The sequence below is a fragment of the Benincasa hispida genome, chromosome 7, assembly GCF_009727055.1.
Source record: "Benincasa hispida cultivar B227 chromosome 7, ASM972705v1, whole genome shotgun sequence".
In the NCBI taxonomy this organism is placed as follows: Eukaryota; Viridiplantae; Streptophyta; class Magnoliopsida; order Cucurbitales; family Cucurbitaceae; genus Benincasa; species Benincasa hispida.
Window position 1 is genome coordinate 22,452,147 of NC_052355.1, and position 26,814 is coordinate 22,478,960.

The window sequence follows — 26,814 nt, forward strand, 5'->3', positions numbered from 1 at the left end:
TTTAAAGTGTGAAGTGTGTATTCATGCCAAACGAGTCGTGTCTCCTTCCACTCCTAGCCCTATAAACCATCCAAACCCTTCACCTTAGTCCACAGTGATGTTTGGGGTCCCTCACCAACCACAACCTCCACAGGGAAACTCTAGTTTGTCACTTTTATAAATGACCACACTCGACTTACTTGAGTCTTTCTTTTCACCGATAAGTCTGAGGTGTTATCTATATTCCAGCAATTTTATGCCACTGTGGAAACCCAGTTTAATGCCAGGATTGGTATTTTGAGAAGTGACAAAGGGCGGGAATTCTTTAACACTTCCTTCCAGGAGTTTCTTGCCTCCAAAGGGATTATCCACCAGAGTTCGTGTGCCTACACTCTCCAACAAAATGAGGTTGCCGAGAGGAAAAATCGTCATTTGGTGGAAGTTGCTAGGTCCTTAATGCTATCCACATCACTCCGGTCTTACCTATGGGGTGATGCTATCCTTACTGCTGCTCACTTAATCAACCGAATGCCTTCCTAAGTCCTTAATTTTTCAAAAACCCCTTAGACTGTTTAAAAGAGTCCTACCCTACGACTTTTTTAGTCTCCGATGTACCACTTCGAGTTTTTGGCTGTGTTGCCTTTGTCACTCCCATGGTCCAAATCGCACGAAATTTACCCCCCGTGCTAAAAAACTGCGTCTTTATTGGGTATCCACTTCATCAGCGTGGGTATAAATGTTACCACCCACCCTCTCGCAAATATTTTGTTTCCATGGATATCACCTTCCTTGAGGATCAACCCTTCTTCCCTACTATCGGAGACCTCTAGTGAAGAGACTAACTGGTCCACATATATAGTTCCCTTGGAGTCTGCCCCTATTCCCGAACATGTTGGTCCTATCCTTCCTACCAATCAAGTCCCATGGATAACATACTATAGGAAGAATCTCAGTAAGGAAGCAGCGTCACCTGTTGCATCTTTGGCTCCGGTCCATGAATCAAACCCGACATCAGGTACGTCTATTCCTGAAATTAATGAGATTGATACTTGTACTAACAAGTGCAAAGAGGAAAAAGGAGGAAAAGGTGCTGACATCACCACTATAGCATTTGGAAAGACGACAGTGAATGACGATTCAGACACAGCTCTAGAAAATGTGAGTGATACTAAAGATAATGGTGAAAAGGGTGTGATTTCTAAAGATGAGAAACAGGAAAAGGAGACTCGTGATCACAGTGGAAATTCTGACAGTTTGAAGGAATATGATGCTTCTCTTGATCTTCCAATAGCCCTGAGGAAAGGTATTCGGTCATGTACAAGGTACCCTATGCATAGTTACATGACATACAGTAACCTGCCATATGAATTTAGGGCCTTTACCACTAGTTTAGATGCAGTGGTGATACCGAGTAACATACAGGAAGCAATGGGAACTAAAGTTTGGAAGGCTGCTGTTATGGAAGAGATGAGAGCTCTGGAGAAAAATGAAACGTGGGACCAAGTGATTCTACCTAAAGGGCACAAGATAGTTGGGTGCAAATGGGTTTTCACTATAAAGTACAAGTCAGATGGGACTGTTGATCGGTACAAGGCCAGGTTAGTTGCCAAAGGGTTTACTCAAACCTTTGGGGTAGATTACTCTGAGACATTCTCTCCCGTAGCTAAACTCAATACTATCCGAGTATTGCTATCAGTTGCAGTTAACAAAGATTGGCCTCTGCATCAACTGGATGTAAAGAATGTCTTTCTCAATGGAGAACTTGAGGAGGAAGTCTACATGAATCCTCCTCCCGGATTTGAAGTTCAGTTCAAACAGCGAGTCTGCCGGTTGAGAAAGTCGCTATATGGGTTGAAACAGTCTCTGAGAGCCTGGTTTGACAGATTTGCCACATTTGTCAAAGGACAAAGATATACCCAAGGGCACTCAGACCATACACTTTTTACAAAGAAGTCAATTTCAAGGAAGGTAGCAGTTCTCATTATGTATGTTGACGATATTGTGCTCTCTGGTGATGATGATGATGAAATTGTGAAACTCAAAGCAAAGATCGCCAAAGAGTTTGAAATTAAAGACCTTGGGAAGTTAAGATACTTTCTCGGAATGGAAGTAGCCCGGTCTAGGGACGGAATCTCAGTGTCCCAACGGAAATACACGATTGATCTTCTAGCGGAAACAGGAATGATTGGGTGCAAACCTGCTGACAACCCAGTTGAATATAATTCAAAGCTCAGCAATACTAGTAATAGTGTTCCGGTCAATAAAGAAAGGTATCAGCAGTTAGTTGGGAAATTGATATACTTATCTCATACGAGACTTGATATTTCATATGCAGTGAGTGTCGTCAGTCAGTTTATGCAAGCTCCTTGTGAAGAACACATGATAGCAGTTGAACGCATCCTACGATATCTGAAAGGTACACCAGGTAAGGGGTTAATGTTCAAGAAGTCTGATAAACGCTACATTGAAGCCTACATTGATTTTGATTGGGCAGGGTCTGTTGTTGATAGAAAATCAACATCAGGGTATTGCACTTTTGTTTGGGGTAATCTTGTGACCTGGAGGAGCAAGAAACAGGGAGTTGTAGCCAGAAATAGTGCAGAAGCTGAGTATCAGGCCACAAGTTTAGGGATATGTGAAGAAATCTGGTTGATGAAAGTGTTGTCAGATCTTCATCAAGACGATGAGATCCCAATGAAACTGTTTTGTGACAATAAGGCAGCAATAAGTATTGCAAATAATCCTGGTCAGCATGACAGAACAAAACATGTTGAGATCGACCGACACTTCATCAAGGAAAGACTTGACAACGGAAGTATATGCATTCCTTATGTTCCCTCAAATCGGCAAATTGCAGATGCGCTCACAAAAGGGTTACTGAGACAAAGCTTTGATTACTGTGTCAGCAAGTTGGGTCTTATTGATATTTACGCCCTAACTTGAGGGGGAGTGTCGAAAAAAAAAAAAAAAAGCTTGTAACCCTATGGGTATTTTAGTAATTGTGTGTACCCTAGGGCTTCCTACTAGTCTATTTATTTGGTCTATTCTCTTGTACTTTGTGTATTAGAATCAATAATAAAAATCAGTGTCTATCATGGTTTTTCTCCCTGTACTAGGGTTTCTACGTAACTGTTTTTGTTATTCTCTTCCCTACCCTTTTATTTTTAACAGTTACCATGATCATCCTGAACGAGTTTACTTCAAAGTCTTTAACCACATGGGTACATTCAGATCACGAAGAATTTGATTTGAGATGATTCAGAATAGATTTTTATGAAACACGAATAGAACTGGAAAGTTTATTATTGGCCTAATTTTGTATCTTGCCAAAAAAAGAACTGTGAATAAACAGTCCATAAACTAATCTGAGCATTAATGGTTTTAAAAAGAATGGCTCTCACATCGTTCCTATGGAATGTGGTCATTAGGATGGCTCGCACAAGCTTTAGGGTTAAAATAATTTATATATATATATATATATATATATCTTTTCCATCTTTAGTTGTGGTTGCAATTAGTTGCTTTGTTTTATGTTATTTTATTTTTCTTTTAATTTTTTATTGTCAAAGCTAGCAAATAGGCTCTTTGATTAATTTCATAGGAATTAATTATCTAGCCCTTCCACATTTGGTTACTAAAAGACTATGAGAATCTTAATGTGGATTTGATGCAATAGGATTGTGAATAATCTTGTGATTTTGGTTCTGAGTTGTTAATTGTTTTTTGGGCTTAGTTATAATTGTTTTTGGGTAGTTGGATTGACATATTTATTAGTTTGTTGTTTCTTTAGTAATTGAAGTTAGTTTAGTTTATGGGCGGACATCCTCCACAAAGGTGGTTTCTGATATTTTCAATAAGGTTGGATAAAAATAAACTTTGTTCGAGTGATCTTGGAGTTCCATCTCATAGATGCTAGGGTGCATCATCAATAGTTGGACTTTTCACTTAGATATGTTATGATCATGAAGTTCATGCTTGTGTGGCGTTTCCGCTGTGGGATTATTTTGGGATAACTTTGTGATGAGTATGTGTGTAAGTTACACCTCCAAATTGAAAGAAAATTACAAAACATGCTTTAGTTGGCACGTCACAAAAATAACACATTTGCGTTATTATTTAGACAAGATGCACCAGCTAGGAAGAAAACAAGATCCAAATTACACATCAGATTTCATTTGGAATTATGGTTTTGAATAGGATCAGCTACCCATCTAACAACCAGGTTGTTTAGCTATCTGGGAAAAAAACATACAGATTGAATGCGACAATAATGCTACTTCATGTAGATCCCTGTTTTCTGTCTTTTAATCTCATTGATCTTCTCTGCTGAGTACTTTTTCTCCTTCCAAATTATTATGTTTATTGAACCAAAGGTATCTATAATAAATGGGATGAACAAATGAATGCAGATTGGACGTCGATTTTCAGGAATTTTGCTTGCAAGTTCTGTTTGAGTGTGTGAGCAAGGACAGACCAGCTCTTTTACAGGTAAGGGGACAGTATGTTGAAAAGTTGAAAACTTCACCGCTTCTAGTGGATCTGTATGTATTTTGTCTTCCAATTCAAGTAAATATGCAGAAGGTGCATTACGTCTTATTTGAAGTCCTATTTTGAAACACATCTATTTTGTAGAAAAGTGCTGTTTGGTAAAGCTGTCCAATGAAGTGGTGCTGCAACACGTACTTTGAAAATTGTCTTCTGAAATTGGTTTTCTTTTACCCCAATGCAGGTTTATTTGTCATTATACACAACAGTATCCTTGATGATTGATCAGGCCAAGGGCGGTGAGGTTATTGTTGGTGACTCACTCTGTATTTTTGACCTAAAGGTTGGCTTTCTTTATGTGATAATCTACTCGTTAAACTCAATCATCCATTAGACTTGTTTGTCTATAAAAGATTGAAGTCAGATTGTATAAACTATCAGTGTCTTGTTATTGTTTGATTGAAGTATCCTGTATCTGATGTTGGATGGATTAAAAGTTGGTTGCAATTTGATAAAAGGAATGGAAGTTTCCATCGAACCCATAAATGGAGAATTAAAAACTGAAAGCATTTGAGAAACTTCCCACTCTCCCTAGAAGTTAGGCTTCCTTCACTTCGCGGCTGCTGCCTTAACTCTTTGTTTTCTTCTTTTTGCTCATAGTTTCAAATTTATTAAACTTGTATTCAGCCAATGATTGCTTATGCTTTTTGCTCCAAATTTCTTTTAGCATATTTTAATATTATCACTGTGCTATCACTTGTGATCTAACTGTTTGTTTAACCTCGATCTAACTGCACTTTATAAAGACAACACATCAAATGAAATAGGGAAGAAATAATCAGAGAAACATAAATATACTCCCATTTGATTCCTACAGGTTACTATACTAAATCCCATAAAGTAAAGTTTTCTTGTATTTACATTTTATAAGATTCCCTCCTAGAAACTGTTGATCTCCTATCAGGCTATCATTACTTAAAACTTACATAATGTATGGAACTTCTACAATTTATATTTGCTGCAGATGGGTATCCTTAAATTGCTAATTCTCCCCCAATTAGTAAATTAATTGTGTTTGGTCTCTGATGGATAACAGCTCTATATGTATGAGGGAATGTGATTTCTTATTTCATGTTTCTTGCAGCTTGCGATAGCGTATAATGAGGCTCTGTTGAGTGGAAAATTGACCAGTTCAAGAGGCAGCATTGTGCAATCTAATTTTTTGGGGTCTCTCAGAAAGCGAGTAGAAGAAATACTAAGTTATTGTCAGGGCTTGAAAAACGATTTTCACAATTACTTGGATTCTGGAAGGTGGCCAAGTGGAGATATACAGGGAGTTAGAAGTACAGTATTCTTATCTTGGTATCTTCAGTGGTATAGCATACCAGACTCATCTTTAATCAAGACAGCCATGGGAAAAATAAAACCAAAATTTCAATCATCATCTGTAGTTCCCTTGTTGCACTTGCTATTTCCACGAACCGATATAAATGCAATTCTCGAGATGGACAAGGCTTTATTTTCTGCGTAAGGCGCTCAGATGCTTCCTGAATGAGGTTAATGGAAAAGAGAGTTGCGAGTAGACATTCTCTCCAGGTAGATTAATGATTGCATTTTGTTCTCAGATGGTGAAGAGCTAATTGGTTGTGGTCTAAACCAACCGAGTACGAGGCATAGGCAATCTGAAAGCAGTTTGACCCAATGAAATATAAGATTATAAAAAAGCATAATTGAGTGGTTTGGATGCTTGGCCTGCCATTTGAGTTTCAGACTTTTGAGATTCAGCTCTGACCAAGAAATGGTAGTGTGAGCAATTCAGGCCTCAATAGAAATATGTATCTCTGTTTTTCTGTGAGCAACATCATTCTTAAGGTAATGTTAGCAAGCCATTAGTCAATGTTGGTGGTAACTGTTGACTACATGTAGAGTATACTTATTTCTTAGAAAACTAGCAGGTTTTGTGTAGTGAATTTGCTCGGTATGCTCCGTAAACTGGGTCTACGAGCTTGGGCGGAGAAGTAGCGGAACCCTTACTCAAATTCAGTGAAGACTTGGGTTCCAAGCCTGGTCATTCAACAGGGCACAAGTTGTAGCTTTGATGTGTAAATTAAAAAGCATAGAGTTGAAATTTCCTGTCAAAAGCAATATGGTTTTAAACATTTCATTCATTTTGTAAGTTATGATTTTTCTCTCTAGGTTCTATTTAAATCAAACAATGAGTGTTCCACATAACTATTATAAGAAGAAAAATTATCTTGAATACATTTCTTAATTTCATAGAGTGTGGATATGAAGACTTCACTAAATTTGTTGCATTGCACTTGTAGTCTTACTTGTAGGTTCATTATGGCTTTGAAGGTTCACCATTTGGGAAGCCCTTTATTAAATCTCTTTGCTAACAAGTAACAATAATATTCGCATTTATAACGTTTGTAGAAATCGAGGATCAGGTTTTCGACCTATAAGAAAGGTCATGTCAATTTTCATTGAATTAAACTTACTTTGACAATAATATTAACATTTGATTTCCCGCTTTTGTAATTACTTGTGTTAAAAAACTTCTAAAAAAATCATTCTTTTATAGTTATCTAGGAACAAATTTCTAATTTAAATTGTGTTTACTATAACTTCAATAATGAGTGGATTGAAAGTATTCTTTCAAAAATCGTAATAAAAAAATATCTAAAAAAAACTTGATTGATTATCAAAAGCTATTTTTAAAGAAATAGACATTTTATAACTTATAAATTAATTCAAGTTTTCTAAAGTGTTTTTTTAATTATTATTATTAATTTACTAAGATATTTTTAAACAAAAAACACTTTTTGATCCTTAAAATAATTTAAAGAAAAACCATTGAAATTCTTAGTCAACGATATGTGTCAACTAGTAGAGTTATGTTTATTTTAAATAAACTAATATCTATTCCCCAAATTCTAACCATTTTAATATCCTTCTAAATGGGGTTTTGTTGTAGACCTTCAAGCCGTCAAGGGGTATTTGACAAAGTGGTCGTTTGTCTCCTTTTCTGTTCGTGTTTTAGTCGGCTTTAGAATAGGGCTCTTTATCAGAAATTCGTGCTTTTACTAAACTCAGGTTGTAAACTCAGGTTGTAAACTCAGGTTGTAAAACAACATTAAATATTAGTCAAGATACAAAGGTTAAAAGGTCCAATGGACTTGTACTACATATAACTCTCAACACATTGTTGCTTCATCCATAATACTCCAAAGTTGTGCTTTAAATTAAAAAAAAAAAAAACAAACAAAAAATTAGTTGCAACTCAATCCATCCATTGATGGATTTAAATTCGATATCTGTTGAGCGGATCTTTAAGCAGAAAACATCGATCGTGATACACTCTCCATGCATACTCTTCAAAGCTAAATGAATGAAACATTGCCTTTTCCTTCCTCTCGTCGTTGTCGTCGTCTTCTTTTTTCTTTTTAGCAGTGACACTTCTGAATTGTTCCACGTCGGCATTTACGCTTGACGGCAGAAGAAGAGGAGAGACTTGGCTGTCAACAGGAAGAGTAATGAGTAGCGATAATGAGATTGCGTGTGAATTGGCACCGTTGGTATTCGCCGTTGGCACCGGTCTCCCTCTCACTTTCTTGGGTAGTTTTCCATTGCTCCACACCTGTAAATTTTGAGTGTATCAAATTTAAATAGCGACCATAGAAATTCAATTCAAATTAACAACTGGTTTCATTTTTATAAATTATGTTTACCATAATTTGCTCGAATACTTTCAAACTCCAACAATAAAAACTAGTTTTTAAAACTACTGTTTATTCTTTTTTTAGGTTTTTAAAACTTGGATTTTTAATATACTTTTAAAAATATATAACAAAATAAAGAAATCAACAGGAAATAGTATTTTCAAAAATCACAAACTAAAAATCAAATAGTTATTAAACATAGCCTAAGTTTCTAGAATCCAAAAATAGAAATTAAATTCAAATATTAAGTATCTAAAACTTAAAAGCAAGATGAAAACTATGTTTAAATCTCACAAAACAAATGTGTATTTTGATTTTAGAAAATTACAAAAATAATTGTAAATTACATAATCAAACAGAAGGAAGGTTTTTTTTTTCCTTAATATTGCAAAGTTCATTATAAAGTTGTTTTCAAATAAAAGAAAATAAACTAATTTTATTTACAAATATAAAAAAATTTCACTGTCATTCATGATAGATCGCGATAGACATCTATCAGTGTTTGTGATAGATATCTATCGTGGTTTGATATTTTGCTATATTTGAAAATATTTTTCAATAGCTTTACTATTTAAATAATTATCCGAGTAATTATAACTGGTAGCACAATTTTAATTATTATATTCACAAATAAGTCATATAAATAAATAATTTGCAAATGAGATAATTTTTTGAAATTTCTGGTCCAGTGACCATATTAATAGTCTATCACTGACAAATAATTTTTTTATTATTATTTTTTTATTTTTTTATTATTATTTTTTTTGTCTATCACTCATAGACCATTCAATGTTGTTTATCATAAATTTCTATCACTCAACTATTTTTATGTTGATTGTTGATGAACAATTTTTATGAACATTATCGGTTAATCATTAATATGTTCATTAGTGATGTCTTTTTATTACCAATAGACTATCTTTATGTCTATTAGCAACAATTTCGATATGTTTGGAAGACTACTTTTATGTCTATTATTGATACTTAATATTTTCATGTTTATAAATGGATAAACTGTTTCTCTCTCTCTATATATATATTACAATTACATTTACAAATGGTTAAATATCAATTATATATCCCTTTTAATCCTATTGATATTCTATTTCTATTTTATTGATATATCCATAGTAAACATAAAAGAAAATAAACATTTAATAAATCAACTAATAATACGATTATTATATACCATATTTATATTCTAGTGATATGATACACCAACATAATAAACAAATGAGCATCCAAACAATGATAGACATTTTATCAATCACTGATAAATCTCGATCAATTATAGATCCATCAATGGTAGGTAAAGATGGAAGTTAAAATTGTGCCATTTTTGTAAATAATGTTAAATTGTGCTAGATCTGCTATTATTTTATGTTAGATTGTCATATATGTCTTGCATCTTTTTTACGACATGATTTTGTATTTTTAGTCTATTGGGGGGTTTTGAGTTTTATGTCTGTTATTTAGTATTATTTTATTTGTTTGATTTTGTTAGATCAGAGTTCATACTTCTCGTAATAATTTTTTTCATTAGATTTTATTTAATTTAATAGTTTAATTATCTTAAAACTTTTTTTTGGTACTTTTAGAGATATGAGATTTTTAAATTAAATGGATTATATCTTAGGGTTTACTTCTAAATTTAATTATATTAATTCTAGTTTGGGGGCTAATTAAATATTTAGTTATAAAAGGTTAGGTACTAATTTTAGTTTATTCTATTAATATGATTGAATAATTAGTTATGGGATTTTTTATAAGTAATTAATTTTAGTTAGATAACAAGTTAAATAATTAGTTTTTGTACTTTTCTTGAATACTAGCTTATGAAATGTTTGGTGTTTAATTAATTTAATTAATATCATATATCAAAAAGTTAGTGTAACACCTCATTTACATATTGTTATTTTTTTATATAGACAATGGGAGACAAGTATTTGACCTTTGTTTTTTTTCTATATAAATGGTCTTATGATTGATAGAGTTGTTAATGGAGTTGAATATAATGATCCACTCGTATGGGGTGATTTCATTGTGAACAAATGGGCTTGTGTTTGAACATTTCATTGAAATGATTTAAAATGATAGGATTGTCACTTAGTTGAAATGTAAAAGTAAATAAGCTAGAGATAATAGACAACTTGCTCTAACACCATAAAGACCAATAAGGTTTATAACAATACAGTTCCTAATAAACAAGCGATGAACCATTTTCGATTTTGATGCACGTCTCAAATTTAGTACATTTCCATGCCAATGTGAAAAAGACAAGTTTGGAAGCAGATTTAAAAGAAACACTTTGTCAGTGGGATGATCCTAATTAATATTTTGACTCTTGAACCTCAAACCATTGCAGTAGATAATCAATTTAAAGATCTTATAAGAAAAAAAAATGGTGAATTTGTTCGGTTAGAATTGTGATATTGGCTAAATATATTTGTTCAAATTTTCTGGCTTTGTCTCTTTGGGTTGTTTAGGAGTTGTCTCAGATTTTGTTTTTGTGGGTACTTGTTTTAGAGGTTGTTCTTCAAGGTGCTAACTCTGCAGAATATTTCTTTCCTTGTTTAAATTATTCAGCAGAATATTTTCTCCAAGATGTTTTCCTTTTTGGCAAATTCTCGATATCATGTGAAGATTATTTCCATCATTTCGTTGTGCTATTTAACCCCAAGAAATTCTCGATAGGGTTGCCGTATATATTGTTTGTGTGATCATTGTATGAACCTGTCAAAATACTTACAACACTACACTGATTTCGAGAAGGTTTTGGGTTTTGTTCGTAGTGGCATTTTCTGCATTTGTTCCTACTATATACACGAAGGTTTGTTTGGTCTTAGGGAGAGTCTAAGACTTAGTTGATCGAAAAGGATTTCTCTAGTCTTAGGAGGAGCCTAAGGTATCATTCTTTAAGAAGAAAGTTCTCAAGACTTAGGGGGAGCCTAAATTCTCATGTGAATAGACTACTTCACAAACACAAAGAAAGACATCATTAAGAGTGAGAGGGAGTCTCACGCACTTAGTAGGAGTCTAAGTGTTTCAACACTAATATTCACATACTTAGGGAGAAACTAAATTTGTATGAGAGAGAGTCCCACATCTAAGGGGAGCCTAGGTGATTAGCTAAGTTGAACTCTACATGTGTCACTAGAATCTTCTCTATTTACAAATAAATACAACATTGTAATCGCTTGATTTTTATATATTAGTGATCTATCTTCCATATATGAAATAAATCCGTTCATGAACTCTTGCAAATGAATTGATAATTGATCAATATGTTGAGTCATTTTTCCTAATGAAGGTTGCAATTCTTTTGTTGTTTTCTTTATTTCTTCCAATGTTACGGGATGAAAGTAGTCATTTTGTTGGATTCTTGGATATATTCCAATCTTGTAGTGGGTATAGGACTCATCCATTGATTTTCTTGAATCAACCTTTCTTGATTATGTTTCATAACCAAAAGAGTAATTCCGAGTCTTTAACGTTCTTCTCGAGTTGTAAATATCCATTCTTGATGATTCTTGATGATTCTTTGATTCATCTAACTCCCAATTATTATGCCGATTTCTTGAAAAATGGGTTCGATTGGATCATTGGGCCATTTTTCGATATTGTTGCTTTCTTATTCCATCCCAGACTATCTTAGAAACATCATCGGAATTAAAGATATTCAATTTCCCCATGGGGACGGGGCCCCGTAGGGCCCAGTTCGGGGAATTCCCCGATTAGGTAGAGAATGGGGGAGGGAGTGGGAGAAAAAAATTCCCCGTGAGCTAAACGAGGAATGCATTCCCCATTCCCCGTCCCCGACCCCGTTTCTCGTTCCCGCTCCGATTAGCTTTTACATATTTATTTAGTATAGTTATCTAATGTTATGTTATTATTATTATTATATAAATATTACATTTAAATTTCAAATTTGATTATTTATTGAGAAACATAATGAATATGTTTAAATTGAATGTTTAAATTTAGATTATATATGTGAATAATTTGATTTATATTTATTCTTTCTACTAAAAAAATTAATTAACTTTTTTAGACCAAAATTTGAATAATTTATCTTTAAATTCAAATTGTCATATAAAACTAACAATAATAAACAATTTAGTGATAAAGATTAATTATTTAATTAAAATTTGCTCACATTTAGTGATTTAAATTAATTATTTTTTTACAAAAAAAAAAAGTAACGGGAAAAAGTTCCCGTGGGGAACCTGATCCCTATGAATTCCCCGTGCGGAATCCTCGCCCCGATCCCCGTGGGAAATTTCACGGGGATGGGGAATGAAATGAGGAACGGGTACGGGGATGGAAAATGGCATCCCCGGCCCCACCCTGCCCCGTGAACATCTCTAATCGGAATCACTAGAATCACTAGATTTAAATTTCCAATATGGATAATAATAGATTCCTTGAGAAAATCGAGTATGGACAAAACTAGTATGTTGGAATTCTTCTTAATCACTTGAATCAGAATTCTAACATTGTTTTTTTTTTTAAGTAAATTTGATTTTCCTGCCCATACCAATTGCTATATCTTTTCTTCGACATCTTCTTTAATCGGTAATAGTCCATTTTTGCAAAATCTTGAAATTTTTTTGGTTTCTTCTTCCTTTCTTGGAATTTCAAGGTTCCCCCTAATTAGATGTGGGTTGTCTAGCCACGAGCACAAGTCGAGGAGCTTCACCAAGAGTTTTCCGATCTTCCATCGGCGACAGTCAACGTTTGTCCAGACAGTTGCTCTAATACCAAATTGATGTAGTCTAAGTAGCCTCAAGGATTAATCCTCCAAAAATCAAGATTGTCAATCTTTTATTAGAATGAATATTGTGTTTCATACAAGAGGGGAATATCCCTATTTATAGAGTTACATTACAAGTGGGGCCAAAAAAGAATTAACAAGAACATTGTCTAATTTTCCAATTAGCCCCTATTCTTCTTACATCATTCAACCTTAGGGGTTGTCTGGGACACAGAGTTGAGATAGGATGTCTGAAGTTCATATATGTCTGTGAAGTTCATATGTTTGTATTTGAGGTGTAGAGTTATTTGGTCTGAGTTCATGTCTTTGTTTGGGATGCATAGTTCATATTTCTGGTATCTGATGCAATTTTTTTAAAACTTTTTCATTCAATAATATACTTTTATGATTACTATTTTTATTTTGAAACTTTTTTATTCAATAATTCTATCCATCTTCGTTTGAATAAAATATTGCAATTTTTTTCTTTTAATTTAAAAATTTTTTCTTTTCTTTTCTTTCTTTCTTTTTTGGGCAATGAACAACAATTAACCAATTACATTTCTGGTAGAAATATGTTTAAATAAAATGAGAAACCAATGCAAAATCAAAACTTTTGATTCTAACTAATTTTTCTCCATGAATTTCATTATCATCTTCTTCTTTTTCTTCTACTTCCTTGTTCTATACTTTTACTATGTCATGAATTTTTTAAAATTAAATCTTCCCCATCCTCGTAACAGCCACTGAAATGTCACCACATTTTTTCAACAATTTCACTTTCATTTCCTCTAAATTTGGAGGATCATCAGAGAACAAATCTTTATTTTCCACTATTTTTTGCTAGAAAATGTTTCAAGAAATTTTTTTTTTTTTTTCATTTTATGGTAAGCTAAAGTTATTATACGGGTTAAAACAGTCTCCAATGGTGTGGTTCAACAGTTTCACTACCTTCGTTAAATCTCAAGGTTATACTCAAGGACACTCTTATCACACTTTGTTCACAAAAAGGTTAGTGTCGAGAAAGATTGTCGTTCTCATTGTATACGTGGATGATATTGTGTTATCCCGATGATACTACAGAGATTGACAGACTGAAAAAGAAAATGGTTGAGGAGTTTGAAATTAAAGACCTTGGGAGATTAGGGTACTTTCTTGGGATGGAAGTAGTACGATCAAAAGAGGGAATTTTCGTCTCTCAACGGAAATATACGCTTGACTTACTAAAAGAGACAAGTATGACTGGATGCAAACCCGTTAATAACCCTGTAGAATTCAATACCAAGCTTGGCGAGTCTATTAACAGGATTCCTGTTAATAAAGAAAGATAGAAAGATATCAATGTTTAGTAGAGAAACTAATTCACCTATCCCATACTAGACCAGACATATCCTACGCTGTCAATGTGGTCAACCAGTTTATGCACATACCTTATGAAGAGCATATGAAGGTTGTTGAACGCATCCTAAGATATTTAAAAACTACTCCTGGTAAGGGTTTGATGTTAAGGAAAACTGACAAACGAGGTATTGACGCTTATATTGACGCTGACTGGGCAAGCTCTAGTGTAGACAAAAAGTCAACATCTGGGTACTATACCTTTGTGTAGGAAAATCTTGTCACTTGGAAAAGTAAGAAACAAGGGGTGGTTGCTAGAAGCAATGTTGAAGCAAAATATAAGGCTATGAGTCTAGAAATATGTGAAGAAATCTGGTTAAAGAAAGTTCTATCAGATCTGTGTCAGGATTGTGATTAACTGATGAAGCTCTACTGTGACAACAAAGCTGCAATAAGTATAGCAAATAATCTGATTCAACATGATAGAACCAAACACGTTGAGATCGATAGACACTTCATCAAAGAAAGATTGGATAGTGGCAGTATCTGCATTCCATACATCCCTTCCGGTCAATAGGTCGCAGACATCCTCACAAAAGGACTTCTCAGATAGAGTTTTGATTTTTGTGTCAGCAAGTTGGATCTTATTGACATCTATGCCCCAACTTGAGGAGGAGTGTTGAAAATAAAAAGGCCTTCACCTTTGAACCCTAAGTGCGTTTTAGTAATTTCATCTTGCTTTAGTCTGTATTAGGGTTTCCTACATCTCTATTTATATATGTACCATGTTCTTGTATGAAACATAGAAAAGGATAATAAAAATAGTGATTGCATCGTGGTTTTTTCTCCCTGTTTTAGAGTTTTCACGTAAAACGTTGTGTTCTTCTCTTCTCTTTTTCATCAAGTATGTTAGCATATAATCTTCTATTTAAACCAACCTTATATTTTACTGTAAATCAATTAATGAGAATATCTTTTCATTGTGAAAAGTTTAAAAAGAACCAAATACTCAATAATGTTATTACAAGTCGAATTATAAAAATATTATATACCACACATGGGCTAAGGTGTCTCCCATTACCTCGAAGAACATATTCTTCGATTTTAACATAACTGATTACGCAACTCACATAATTATTGAGTACTTGGTTCTCTCTAGTCCATCTTATTATGGTAGCGAGAACTCTTGACCCTTTCAAATATCCTCAACACTATTGGGTCAATATGTAAGATAAGAATCTTAGGAGGAGAGATCCAATAATCTTCCATGAGGTATAGTTGAAATTGAGATGGGTAGCATGCAATACATTGAAGGCTAATTATAGTACTCCTTAATGAAGTCTTCATAGTCCATATTAAAACATAACCAAACTACCATCAAATGCAAACATGGAATGCTAAAATCTCATCACTTATGACATAAACGATAGTGCTCACTTGCAGTTAACCTTAACCTTTGAATATTTTCTCCTTTTACATTAAAGTAATGAAGTCAAGTTTTCAAGAAACATACCAGTAAAAGATCATATATTTATACTTCATGCTTACTAGATTCTGTCAATCTTTGTAACTAAATTAATTATTTACAAACATTATTTGAATTTTTGAGTATATTTTCTTGTCGCTCGAAAGCATTTCTCGTATTTTTGTTTATCTTCTTCTTTCTAAACAATTTACATCTATAGAAGGTAAGTTGGGCAAGTGCAAGTCACTGACAACTTGCAACCTCTTGACTCCATTAAGGCATTTGAAAGGTTAGTGGTCATCCATCCCTATTTAAACCTTTCATCGTGTGACTAAGTCCATTTCTCAATACCAAAATCATTAAAAAAAAAAAAAAAGTGTTCATACAAGTGCTATCGATTGCTTCAACCATTTCAATAATCTTGTACTTACGAACTTGGTATTGACACTTGACACAATTGCTAACACTCGTATTTTCTTTTTAACTGAAGTTTCCAACAACACGATGGAAGCAAAATCTATTATGAGATTTAAGTTATGCCCAATCACTAGTTGGATTGTTAACGGCAAAACTAATGTTATCATGTCGATAAAAAATCTAACACACATTTTCTTGTGTAATCTCATCTCTTTTAGAAGCTTCAAAAACCATCTTCATGTTTCACGACGCTTCTAAGAATTTCTTTCAAGTTATGTACATTCAGACCAACCATTCTCACAGTGACATAGAATGTACCAAACTTGTGATAAGCATCACAATTGAAACATTAGATTACTTGCTTATTCAATAGAAATTGAAATTGACAAAAACTTTATGGATCCTTATAGTGCTAAAGCAGGGTATTTGTATACTATGACCTGACCTGTTAGATTTTTCTCAAATCTACACCAAATGACAAACCTACCATTTCAACAAAATGTTCAAAGATAAGCCTGCAGCTCACATTAACACTAAAGAAACCTCCACATTCTGATGAGGCCTCTCAGGTGTTGAGACTGTGAGGGTTTAAAGAACCTCAATTGGAGATCATCTTAAATGAGGGTAGGTGCCACTAGCCGTGTCAAACCCTAATCTTACATGTTTAAAAACCGAGTTGGTTGCATGTAGCTATTTCTTTCTAAATGAAATGCAGTTGTTTCTCTTGAGAATGTGTGGTTTTAAGAAGGTCGCATGTGGTCCAATGCGTGGTTGTTTACCTCGAAACAAAAAATGGGTGTCCCCAACTGTACCTAAGTTTTTTTTCTGTTTATAAATAATTTCCAGAGCTATGTATTTTTATTAAAAAAAAAAAATTAAAATTTACAATATTTAAAATCTAAAAGAATCCCAATTTAATTCCATTGCCTTTTTTTTTTTTTTTAAATATCTTGTTTTTTCTTTTGAGAATATTGCATCAATCATTTTGATAAATAATAATGAAAAGAGAGGTTGCTATGCTTGTCTAGGTTCGTGAAACAAGCATATTTGTCACGAACGCACGTGATCAATGCCTCGCTACTCGTGCAATCCAATATCTTTCGAATTATTAATTATGGCATTTTAAAAAAATATATTAATTATGAAAAATGCTTAGCCACTAATTAATTAAATAACGTAATTATCTTTATCTAATTATCTATCTAATGATATCAACTGTACTAAAATAAATAAATAAATAATACAAATAAAACGACAGCGTATTGAAATTGATTACTTACTTGCGCAATATCGCCGATGGAGACCATCACAGAATCCGTCGCCGCCGCCGCCGCCGCAACCCAGCCGGAATCCCCTAACAGCGAACATCTCTGGTTTTTGCTCTGATACTGCAATCCAACAATGTATGGGTAAAATCCATCGGCCATTGCCGGTTCCGTGCTCCGACAACCTTCCGATATCCATATAAGCGACCGGAATCCGGTACGATCTTCACCGATTGGATTCTCGAAGCCAATCGCACGAAACAAAAACTCAAGGATCTTCAATCCGAGGCTCTCCATTTTAAGAACGAACTCCTTTAACGAATGTAAAGAAATTTCTGCCGAATCGGATAAACACGGCCTCAAATCGAAGCAGAACGATTCACCAATTCCGTCCGATTCTTCGTCTCCATCGCCTTTGTATCCGAGAGGCCAGTTCTTCGGAAACAGAGACTCCTTCTTCTCGGCCGGAAGATCGAACAGAGCGGCGGCTTCCGACTCGGCGGAGAGAGCGAGATGAGAAGAGATTTTATGATCGGTGAGTTGGAAGAAGCCGAGTTCGGAGGCGGCGGAGAGAAGGCGGTCGAGAAGGTCAGGATTAGGAGATTCTGAGAAGGAAATCGTTGGCGGTGACCTAACGGAGGGGAAGCGGCGAGTAGGGAGGGAGAGATTGGGCGGTAGGCGATGGAGGAGCCTGGAGAGAGCGTCGGCGGCGGCGGAGGTGGAGAGGTGGTTGGTTTGTGAGGAGGGAGTAGGCGGAGGAGCTGCGGTGGCGCCGCCGTGGATGTTTGGTAGCTGATTGTGATCAAGTGAGGAAGCCATTAGAAGAAGAGGAAGAGAAGCGATTGAATTTGCACATTTAAACATGCATTAGAAATTGATGAATATTTGTAATAAATTAATTATTTAATATTAAAAAAGGCTAACTGGCGATAAAGACGAAAATGTCAATATGGATGATTATTACTAATGGACGAAAATTGTATACTATATGATCTGATTAAATTTTGTTGATTTAATTACAAATTCCACGTGTAATATACTCACGAAACCTGTTTCAATTACGAAGCTCGGCCCTTTATGACGATTTAATTTTTCTGCATAATTTGATTACATTATGTTTTATTTCTTTATAACCATACCGAAATTAAGAAATATAGGAAACCTCCCTCTATAATCAAATAATTAAATTTTCAATTTGATCGATTATACCCTCGTTTCTTTCTTAATGGTACAATTAGATCCTTTTATTAAATTAATAATTTTTATTGGTGAAAATTTGTGTTTCTCCCTCCTCTCTTTTCATCAACTCTCCTCCCTATTCATCATCCTCTCTCTTTCACAAATGCCTAAATCCTTTCATGGGTTTGGTAGCAAATTATGTTTTCAACCTCACCCAACAAGCTTACTCCAATTCATTTGCAAATGTTTGTTCACATACAGTGAAGACTACAATAGATCTTGCCCAATAATTTTATTTTATTTATAAATGAGAAGCAAAGAAGAAGGAAGGAAGCTGTCTTTTTGACACATATAAATAGCCCTTTAGAAAATGACTAAGTAGAGTGATTCCCATCGAAAGATAGGCCGAAGTTCTGCCATGAGAGTTCCATCATCACTAGAACCATAGTGAAACAGTTACCAAACAAGCTAAAGGAAGCAAGAGATTGCGACCAGCGACTTGATATCCCCATTCTCTGTTTTTTGTCATACTTCTATCTACATTTACGTTTGTATTAAGTAGTTGAGATTGAAAAGCTCTTATTCTTAATATAAATAGAATGTCTTTCATATTTCATCCATTTACGTGCTCTGTATCTTTAATCATGTGCAACTAAATTCTACATGGATTTTAGTTCTCTGTATTTTCAAATCAGTAGTTCATGGATTCTATTTTAGATCTCTCTATGAGGATCTCTGTTTCCAACCCAAAAGTTCTTTGTGTTTAGTTCTTCATGGGTTTGTCTCCAACCTAGAAATTCTCTTTGTTTTAGCTCTTATTAGGTTCTGTCTCCAGCCTAGATTTGTCATAATATGATTCCAGAGTTTTCTTCAGTTTCCATCATCAGCTTCACTCAGTCGCTTCACAAACTCAAGTTGGTTGTTACTCTATCATCTTGAGTTTGTGGGAGGGTGTTAAAGTAAATTAGGGTTCATTCCTAATTAGTATTTTCCTTTATAATATTTTTTCTTTTATGTATTTTTCATTTCTTGATTTCTTTGTTTTGTTGGGTCTCTTAGTGTCTATTTATCTACCTTTGTATTATATTCTCATTAAGCTGATTATTTAATAAAATATACAGAATTAACACGTTTATTATATACTTCAATTTAAGAAAAAGATTATTTTATAATTTAGTGGTTTAATATAATTTTATATTTAGATGAAAACAGAAAAATCATATGCACATATTTATATGTATTTGAACATATAAAAACCAAACTAAAATTATAATGAACATCCATGGAGGAAAAATACACTATTTGTTCGATATAGTCAACTATGGGTTTACTATAACTAAAGATGATATCTAAATAATGGTCACTATAGTTAGAGAGGGGTTTCAAAGTCTTTTCTGTAGCAAATTGTGGGTTAAACAATTTTACATCTTCAAGTCCACTCCAACCAATTGAACTTGCGGCTCGAAGCCTCAAAGCTCCCTTAATCACTACTTTTATTTATAATTTTTTTATACATAATTTCAAAAACTAAAAATGATATATTTGTTGTGGTTTTTGTCTATCTTACGGAAACACTTCAATTCCTAATCAAATTCTAAAATAAAATATATTATAAATTTTTAGTAGAATAGATGTTTATAAACTTAATTGTAAAAATTAAAAACCTAAAAACCAAATAATTATTAAATAGAGCCCAAATATTTTCCTATTAGCTAAATTATCCCAAATATTCTTGAACTTTGTATAATGTCCCTCAACACAAAAAAGGAAAAAAAAAATCATCTTTTGGTTAAATAGTTTTTGAATATTGATGTTTGCGTTTACTAAGTCTCTAAATTTTTTCTAAAAAATATATGTAATAGATTCACGAATTTTCGATTTTGTATCTAATAGATCCATAAACTTCAAAAATGTCAAAATGGATTCCTAATGCTCCATTTGGTAACCATTTTGTTTTTTTTTTATTTTTTTAAAATTAAATCTACGCATACTACTTCTACCTCCGAATTTCTTTATCTATTATCTATTTGTCACCAATGATTTAAAAAGCTAAGCTAAATTTTGAGAATAATAAAAAAGTAGCTTTCAAAAAGTTATTTTTGGAATTTGGCAAATAATTCGACCATTGTACTTAAAAAAGATGCAAATTATTATAAGAATTATTGATGAAATAGACTTAATTTAAAAAAAAAAACCAAACGAGCCTAAATTTTCGATTTTATATCTAATAGATCTCTAACATTTTCAACATTTTTTTAAAAAAATAATGAATATATTATACACAAAATTAAAGCATGTATTTAATAAGACATTGAACTTTAAATTTTGTGTTTATAGATTCATCAATTTTATAAAAGATCAAAAACAGATTAAAGATCTATAAAACACAAAACTAAATGTCGAAATACTTATTAGCTAGATATAAAATCAAATATTCTCGGGTTCAATAAACACATTTAGGGCGCGTTTGGGGCAGAGATTATCATAAGATTATAATAACCACATCTTGTTACAGTAAATATTATTTCAAAACCCCAATTAGTTACAGTAAACATTATTTCAAAACCCCCCGTTTACTGCAATATTTACTATTTATTACAATATTTACTATTTTATATTTATCATTTTTTTATTCTTACTACAATGCTTACTATTTTATTTCCAAACTAAAATAGTTTACACCTCAAACATATACTATTATAATCCAAATTAAAATAATCTACACCCCAAACACAAATAATTAAAACTCATCTATAATAATCCATAGTATAATACCAATTTTTTTTTTGCTCCAAACGCCCATTTAGTTCAAATACTTGTTAAAAATAAAATTGAAATAATAATAATAAGTGGGTATGTTTAAAAAAAATAAATAAATAGGAGTGACCATGACTTGTGCAGGCATTATTGGGGCAGGGTGTTGGAGGAATCTGAGTCAGTGGGTTTCTTTTTGGTGCAGGTTTTGTACTGCACGGCTGTACCCAACCCTTATCTTTTTATTCATGCCTTTTCTTTTCAACTCTTCTTCGAAGATGGCATTTGTGTTTGGATTTTCACCAAAACAGTTAAAATATTGATGTCGATGTTCATAAAGTATTGATTTTGATGGATATTTTTATAAATAAAGAATTTTTTAAAAATTATTTATATTAATAATTAAGTTATTTTTACTTTTAAACGAAATTATAGATCCTGTTAATCGTATTCATATCCATATTGAAATTAATAGATGATAATTTGTTATGTTAATTTGTATTCATACAATATACAGAAGAGATATCTATCAATTAATTCTTAATATATTTATGTTGAACTATCTGTTTTATAGACATATCGATGCATGGAATGATGTTTCAATCTCTTGGTTTTCACATGGATGAAAATTATCCACGTTTCGTGGGTTAAAATTTTAAACATGGATGATAAATATAAAGAAGTTCATTGAAACATGAGATTTTTTAATTCTTTTAAAAGGCGAAACTTTTTTGAATGAGATGTTTTTTGTTATAGATTCGGAATGCCCGTTGTTTTGTTTTTGTTTTTGTTTCAATTATGGGGAATGAAGGAGGAAAAAAAGGAAAGTAGGAGGAGAAAAACTTTTTTTCGTATTTGCACGGTTGACGGTCAACAATGATCTCCAACGATCACCAATTGTTTATCATTGAAGATGAAGGAGAAGGAAGAAGAAAGAAGAGAGGAAAAGAGATAAAAATAAAAATAAAAACATTTTTTTTTTAAAAAAATTAGAAAATGATAAAAATATAAATTATTTTAAAAATTAAAATATATTTTTAATAATTAAACAATGTCACATAAATTTATGTTACATAATTAATAGAAAATTAGATGGAATGACAAAGAGTGCTATACTAAACTCAATCTACATAACTAAAATGTTGCCTGTAATGATCCAAATGTAACCTAACTTAAACCTCAATGACTAAAAGTATTTTCTTTTTCGAATTTGAATATTTTTATTTATTGTTTTATATAAATTTTGTACATGTTTCATTTCTCCAATAGAAAATAAAGAATAAGAAACAAGTAACCATTTTCTTCAATAATAATAATAATAAAATCACTGGCAAACCAAATTAATTATGTTTTTTTTTTACCATACAGATAATGAACGTTGCAAGGGCTTGAACACAAGATATCTTAAACTAATTTGTTCTGATACCATCATAAATTATCGATTCACCCAAAGACTTGAGCTAGTAGGTAAAGGTAAATTTAATCTTATATTATCCAACAACATAGTTTATGTCAATTGAATTATATTCATCATGACAATATAAATAATGGATTAGATGAACTTACATTTTTAGACCGTAATGAAGAATGACAATAATAATCATAATCTTTTTAAACAAATAATTTTGATTCCTAAATATGCAAGCATTGAAACTTTTTTTTAGTTCATCTAATTGGTCAAATGTCTAAGTTTAGTTTTTGTACTTTTAAATAAATCATAAAATCAATCTTTTTTTTTTTTTTTGCAAAGTATTGTAATTAAAGTGTGGGGTAGGGGAATCGTACCTCAAATCACGAGGTTGATAGTATAAATACTATGCCAGTTAAATTATGCTCTTGTTGGCACAAAAAAAAAAAAAAAAACCAATTTTTACGGATCAAAACGTTACTCTAATATCCTTTTATAGTAGATTTTGAAAATATATTTACATTGTATCTCTTTTTCATCGGAAGGTTATGATTATTACATTTGACAAATTAAATTTGATAAAAGTTTAACTTCAAAGCAATTTGCAGTGTTGCAGCTTTGTTTGGCTCCCAAAAAATTCGGCGCTTCTTTTCAACTTCTCCTTTGCTTGTGGGCATCACATTGTGCAATGAAATTCTTTTGGAAAAGAAAAAAAAAAATCATTAATACTATTTGGATAATTCACTAAAAGCATTAACTAATAGTAATTATATAAATATCAAAATAATAATAATGATAATTATCGACTTCATAGTTTCTTACACACCCGAATGTCAATTGAATTATAGGCTCGATTTGACATATATGTGTAATGTTAGGAGTTAATCAGAAAATTGAGGTACTTTTAGAAATAAATTGGGTAAAAGGGGTAGTTTTGAAAAATTAGGCAAAAGGTTTTTGTTTTTTTTTTTTGTGTGTGTCTTTTATGGTCTAATTACCGCATTCAATTTTGGTCTAATCACCCGCATTCATTGATTTTTTTCCCCTTTTCTTTGTTTTCCTCAATTCCTTTCCTCTCCCTTATTTGTCGTTTTTCATTATTCAACCAAAATTTGTCTCTTTTTTTATTTTTTATTTTTTTTACACTTTAAATTACTTTCCTCTTTTTTTTCTTTTTTTTTTCGTTTTCTATTTTTTTTTATTATTCAATCAAAATTTTCTCTTCTTCATTTTTTCTTTGACATTTAAATTGGTTATCTTTAAATTTTATTTTCAATCCGTATTTATTCTCTACTCGGATTAAAGAAAATAATTTTATTGAATTTAAGTTTTTTAACTTTTTCATTTGTCTTTGAATACTTTTTCATTTGTCTTCCCTTATTTTTTTTTTTTAAATTTTATGTTGAATATACTTTTTTTTAGTGAATAATTGACAAACATTTTGGAATTATTTTCTTTATTTTTTCACTAAGATATTTCAAGTCTTCTTCATTATTTTGGATTTATTGAATTCATATTAGTTTGATTAGTCATTTTTTTCTATGATTTAATGGCTCAAATGACTAACAATCATTCATTCAAATGATTACGCAAAACCTTTGATGATGTTGCATACTCATTTTGAACATTAGGTTTAACTAGAACATTATGATGTCTAGTTGTATCACTTTGTCCTCCATCGAGAACATCACAATCAAAATATTGCACTCTGTATATAGATGTTAAATTACCAGTGTCGCTGTTGTCGTTCTAGCCATCACATGCGTTCTATTAGATATTTTGATATTTGCAAAATTTTCCTACAAAAAAGAATATTAAAATGTCCTTGAACAATTAAATTGTGTAATTAAACAATAAAATTAAGTCATCTAATTAAATAACAAATTCATACAAAAAAGTGATATGATACTCCTGCTTTTGTTATGTATCCCCTGCTAATATATCGTCCATCTAGTGTCATTTAAACAAGAAGATTATAATTAACATTGACACAATGTAAGAGATTATAAATAACATTAACATGAGCATCAAATTTCAATTAACACTAATAAGTAGTTAGAGACTACAATGAAAATGAACAATTAGAAAGAGATTACAATGAAAATGAACAATTAGAAAGAGATTACAACCAACATAGGATACATGAGGTTACAATTAACACTAATAATATATGTTAACTATGTCGCGTTACGACCTCAATTAGGATAATTTCATTGATTTTGTCCTTCTTGTCTGCAAAAAGTACGTAAGGGAACCACTGTCTCTCTCCAATTCATCTCATTTTGTATTCGGGAAGTACATGGTCTACCAACATTCCTTACCTTTGTCTTGTCTGAATAAATAGTGGGAAAGTTAGGATTAGACCAACATTGTCTATCAGGAATAGGCTTAAGGTGAATAACAGGACAAATAGGTGAAAATCTTGTAATAATCTTCTATGAAGTACAAATAACCCACACCAACAGTTTTATATGTTACACTGGCATGGGAACATGGGATTCTGTAACTTTGTCACTTATTACATATGCATGTTCGCTGACTCAACTTTACTCGATGTGTGGATCCACCTTTTAGTGTTAATAGGTTAATTGTAGAGGTAATATCACACAATCTTGTCCTATGGTCGAATATGTTAACTTTATGAGTATTTGCACGTCTTTCCCAATGACGTAATTTCTTAATTGCATACCTATGACATTAAAAACAACTAATTATTAAACATTAACAATAGTTAGATATAAGATGAGTAGTTCAATATGAGATGAATTTACCTTGTAAAAATCTCTCCAGATTCAAGAGTAACTTCTATTTCTACACGACGAACAAAAAAATATGCGACAGATCGATAGAATAATAATTGTGTTAATGTAGTTATGGGCAGCTTCCTAGCTCCTTTCATAACAACATTCATGCATTGTGCCAAATTTGTGGTTAGCCATCCATAACGATGACCACCATCATGTGACTGAGTCCACTGTTTAATATCCAAAGAAGCAAAAAATCTTAAGCAATTGGGGTTTGGCATTTGAAGTTACATCATGCATTCGTTAAACTTTTGAAATTGATATTCTAGTCCTACACGATATACCAAGCTCTTCAGCATACTGTTCTTATATCTGTTGTTGAAATTGCTTGCGTAAACAAAATTTGTGATGTGCATCTTGTCAACCATTATTAGGATTTTACAGGGCAGATATAATGCCTTTGTGTCTATCAGAGATTAGACACATTTCAGACCTTCTATGTACCACATGCTCCCACATATTTTCCAAAAACCAACCCCACAAATCAATGCTTTCCTTTGGTACAATAACATATGAAAGTGGCTAAACGTGTGAATTTGCATCAACTGAGGTAGCTGCCAACAATTTCCCTTTGTACTTTCCATACAGATGCGTTCCATCGATCTGAAGTAAGGGTATGCAATGCTTAAACCCCTCTATAACAAGTCCAAATGACCAAAAAACACTATTAAATATGTTGAACCTATCATCACCCTCCACCTCATTTAGCCTCCTATTGATAATTGTACCGGAATTCGTCTTGTCTAATATATTCATCCATGTAGGCAACAAATTGTACGATTCCCTCCAATCACCAGATACCTTTGTAATTGCTTTCCTTCTCTCATCCCATACTTTCCAATAACTAATAAAATAGCCATATTTTTCAATATCATGTCCTATATTCTCTTAACATTGATAGATGGATCTTTTTTTATGATATTACTTATCTCAGCTGCAATCAACTTGAGGTCTAATTGATTGTGATTTTGACTCAATCTTGCATAGAAACAAGAATGCGGGCCATTGTATTGTGTGATTTTGAATTTACCATGTTTTTTCTGGTAGTAGGCACGAAGTCTCCACGTGCAACAATTGTCGTATCTCTTACACCTAACAACCTAAATATCCTTTTTTGACTCAATGACCTCGAAATTTTGATGGCGCTTAATTGTACACTGCATTTTATAAATCCAGTTTTGAGTTAAATACTATCCCCACCATCAAATTGTCAGATCTAGTATTTTCTCTCTCAAAACTTGAATC

At 32.5% G+C, this 26,814-nt stretch overlaps 2 protein-coding genes across 5 annotated transcripts in view; one reads left to right on the top strand and one right to left on the bottom strand.

Moving 5' to 3' along the window:
- Window positions 1-6,728, top strand: part of LOC120081390 (anaphase-promoting complex subunit 1) — a 51,082-nt gene extending 44,354 nt beyond the window's left edge. Inside the window, exons 35-38 of one of the 4 annotated variants that reach the window (XR_005482799.1) lie at window positions 4,389-4,467; window positions 4,709-4,807; window positions 5,609-6,336; window positions 6,420-6,728. Coding sequence is in view for 1 of the 4 variants with exons in the window: in XM_039036221.1 (XP_038892149.1) it covers window positions 4,389-4,467; window positions 4,709-4,807; window positions 5,609-5,995 (565 nt within the window). In the remaining 3 variants the exon portion in view is untranslated. Of the gene's footprint in view, window positions 1-4,388; window positions 4,468-4,708; window positions 4,808-5,608 lie in introns of those variants that run through there. The other 3 variants (XM_039036221.1, XR_005482800.1, XR_005482801.1) reach the window with 3 other exon arrangements.
- An 862-nt stretch (window positions 6,729-7,590) lies between these two features.
- On the bottom strand, window positions 7,591-18,296 carry LOC120081772 (gibberellin 2-beta-dioxygenase 6). Its single transcript, XM_039036932.1, has 2 exons — window positions 17,440-18,296; window positions 7,591-8,104 (listed from the first exon to the last, which is right to left on the bottom strand). Exons 1-2 carry the CDS (start codon window positions 18,286-18,288, stop codon window positions 7,769-7,771), a joined length of 1,185 nt encoding a protein of 394 aa, XP_038892860.1. The 5' UTR covers window positions 18,289-18,296; the 3' UTR covers window positions 7,591-7,768.
- Window positions 18,297-26,814: the final 8,518 nt, after the last annotated feature.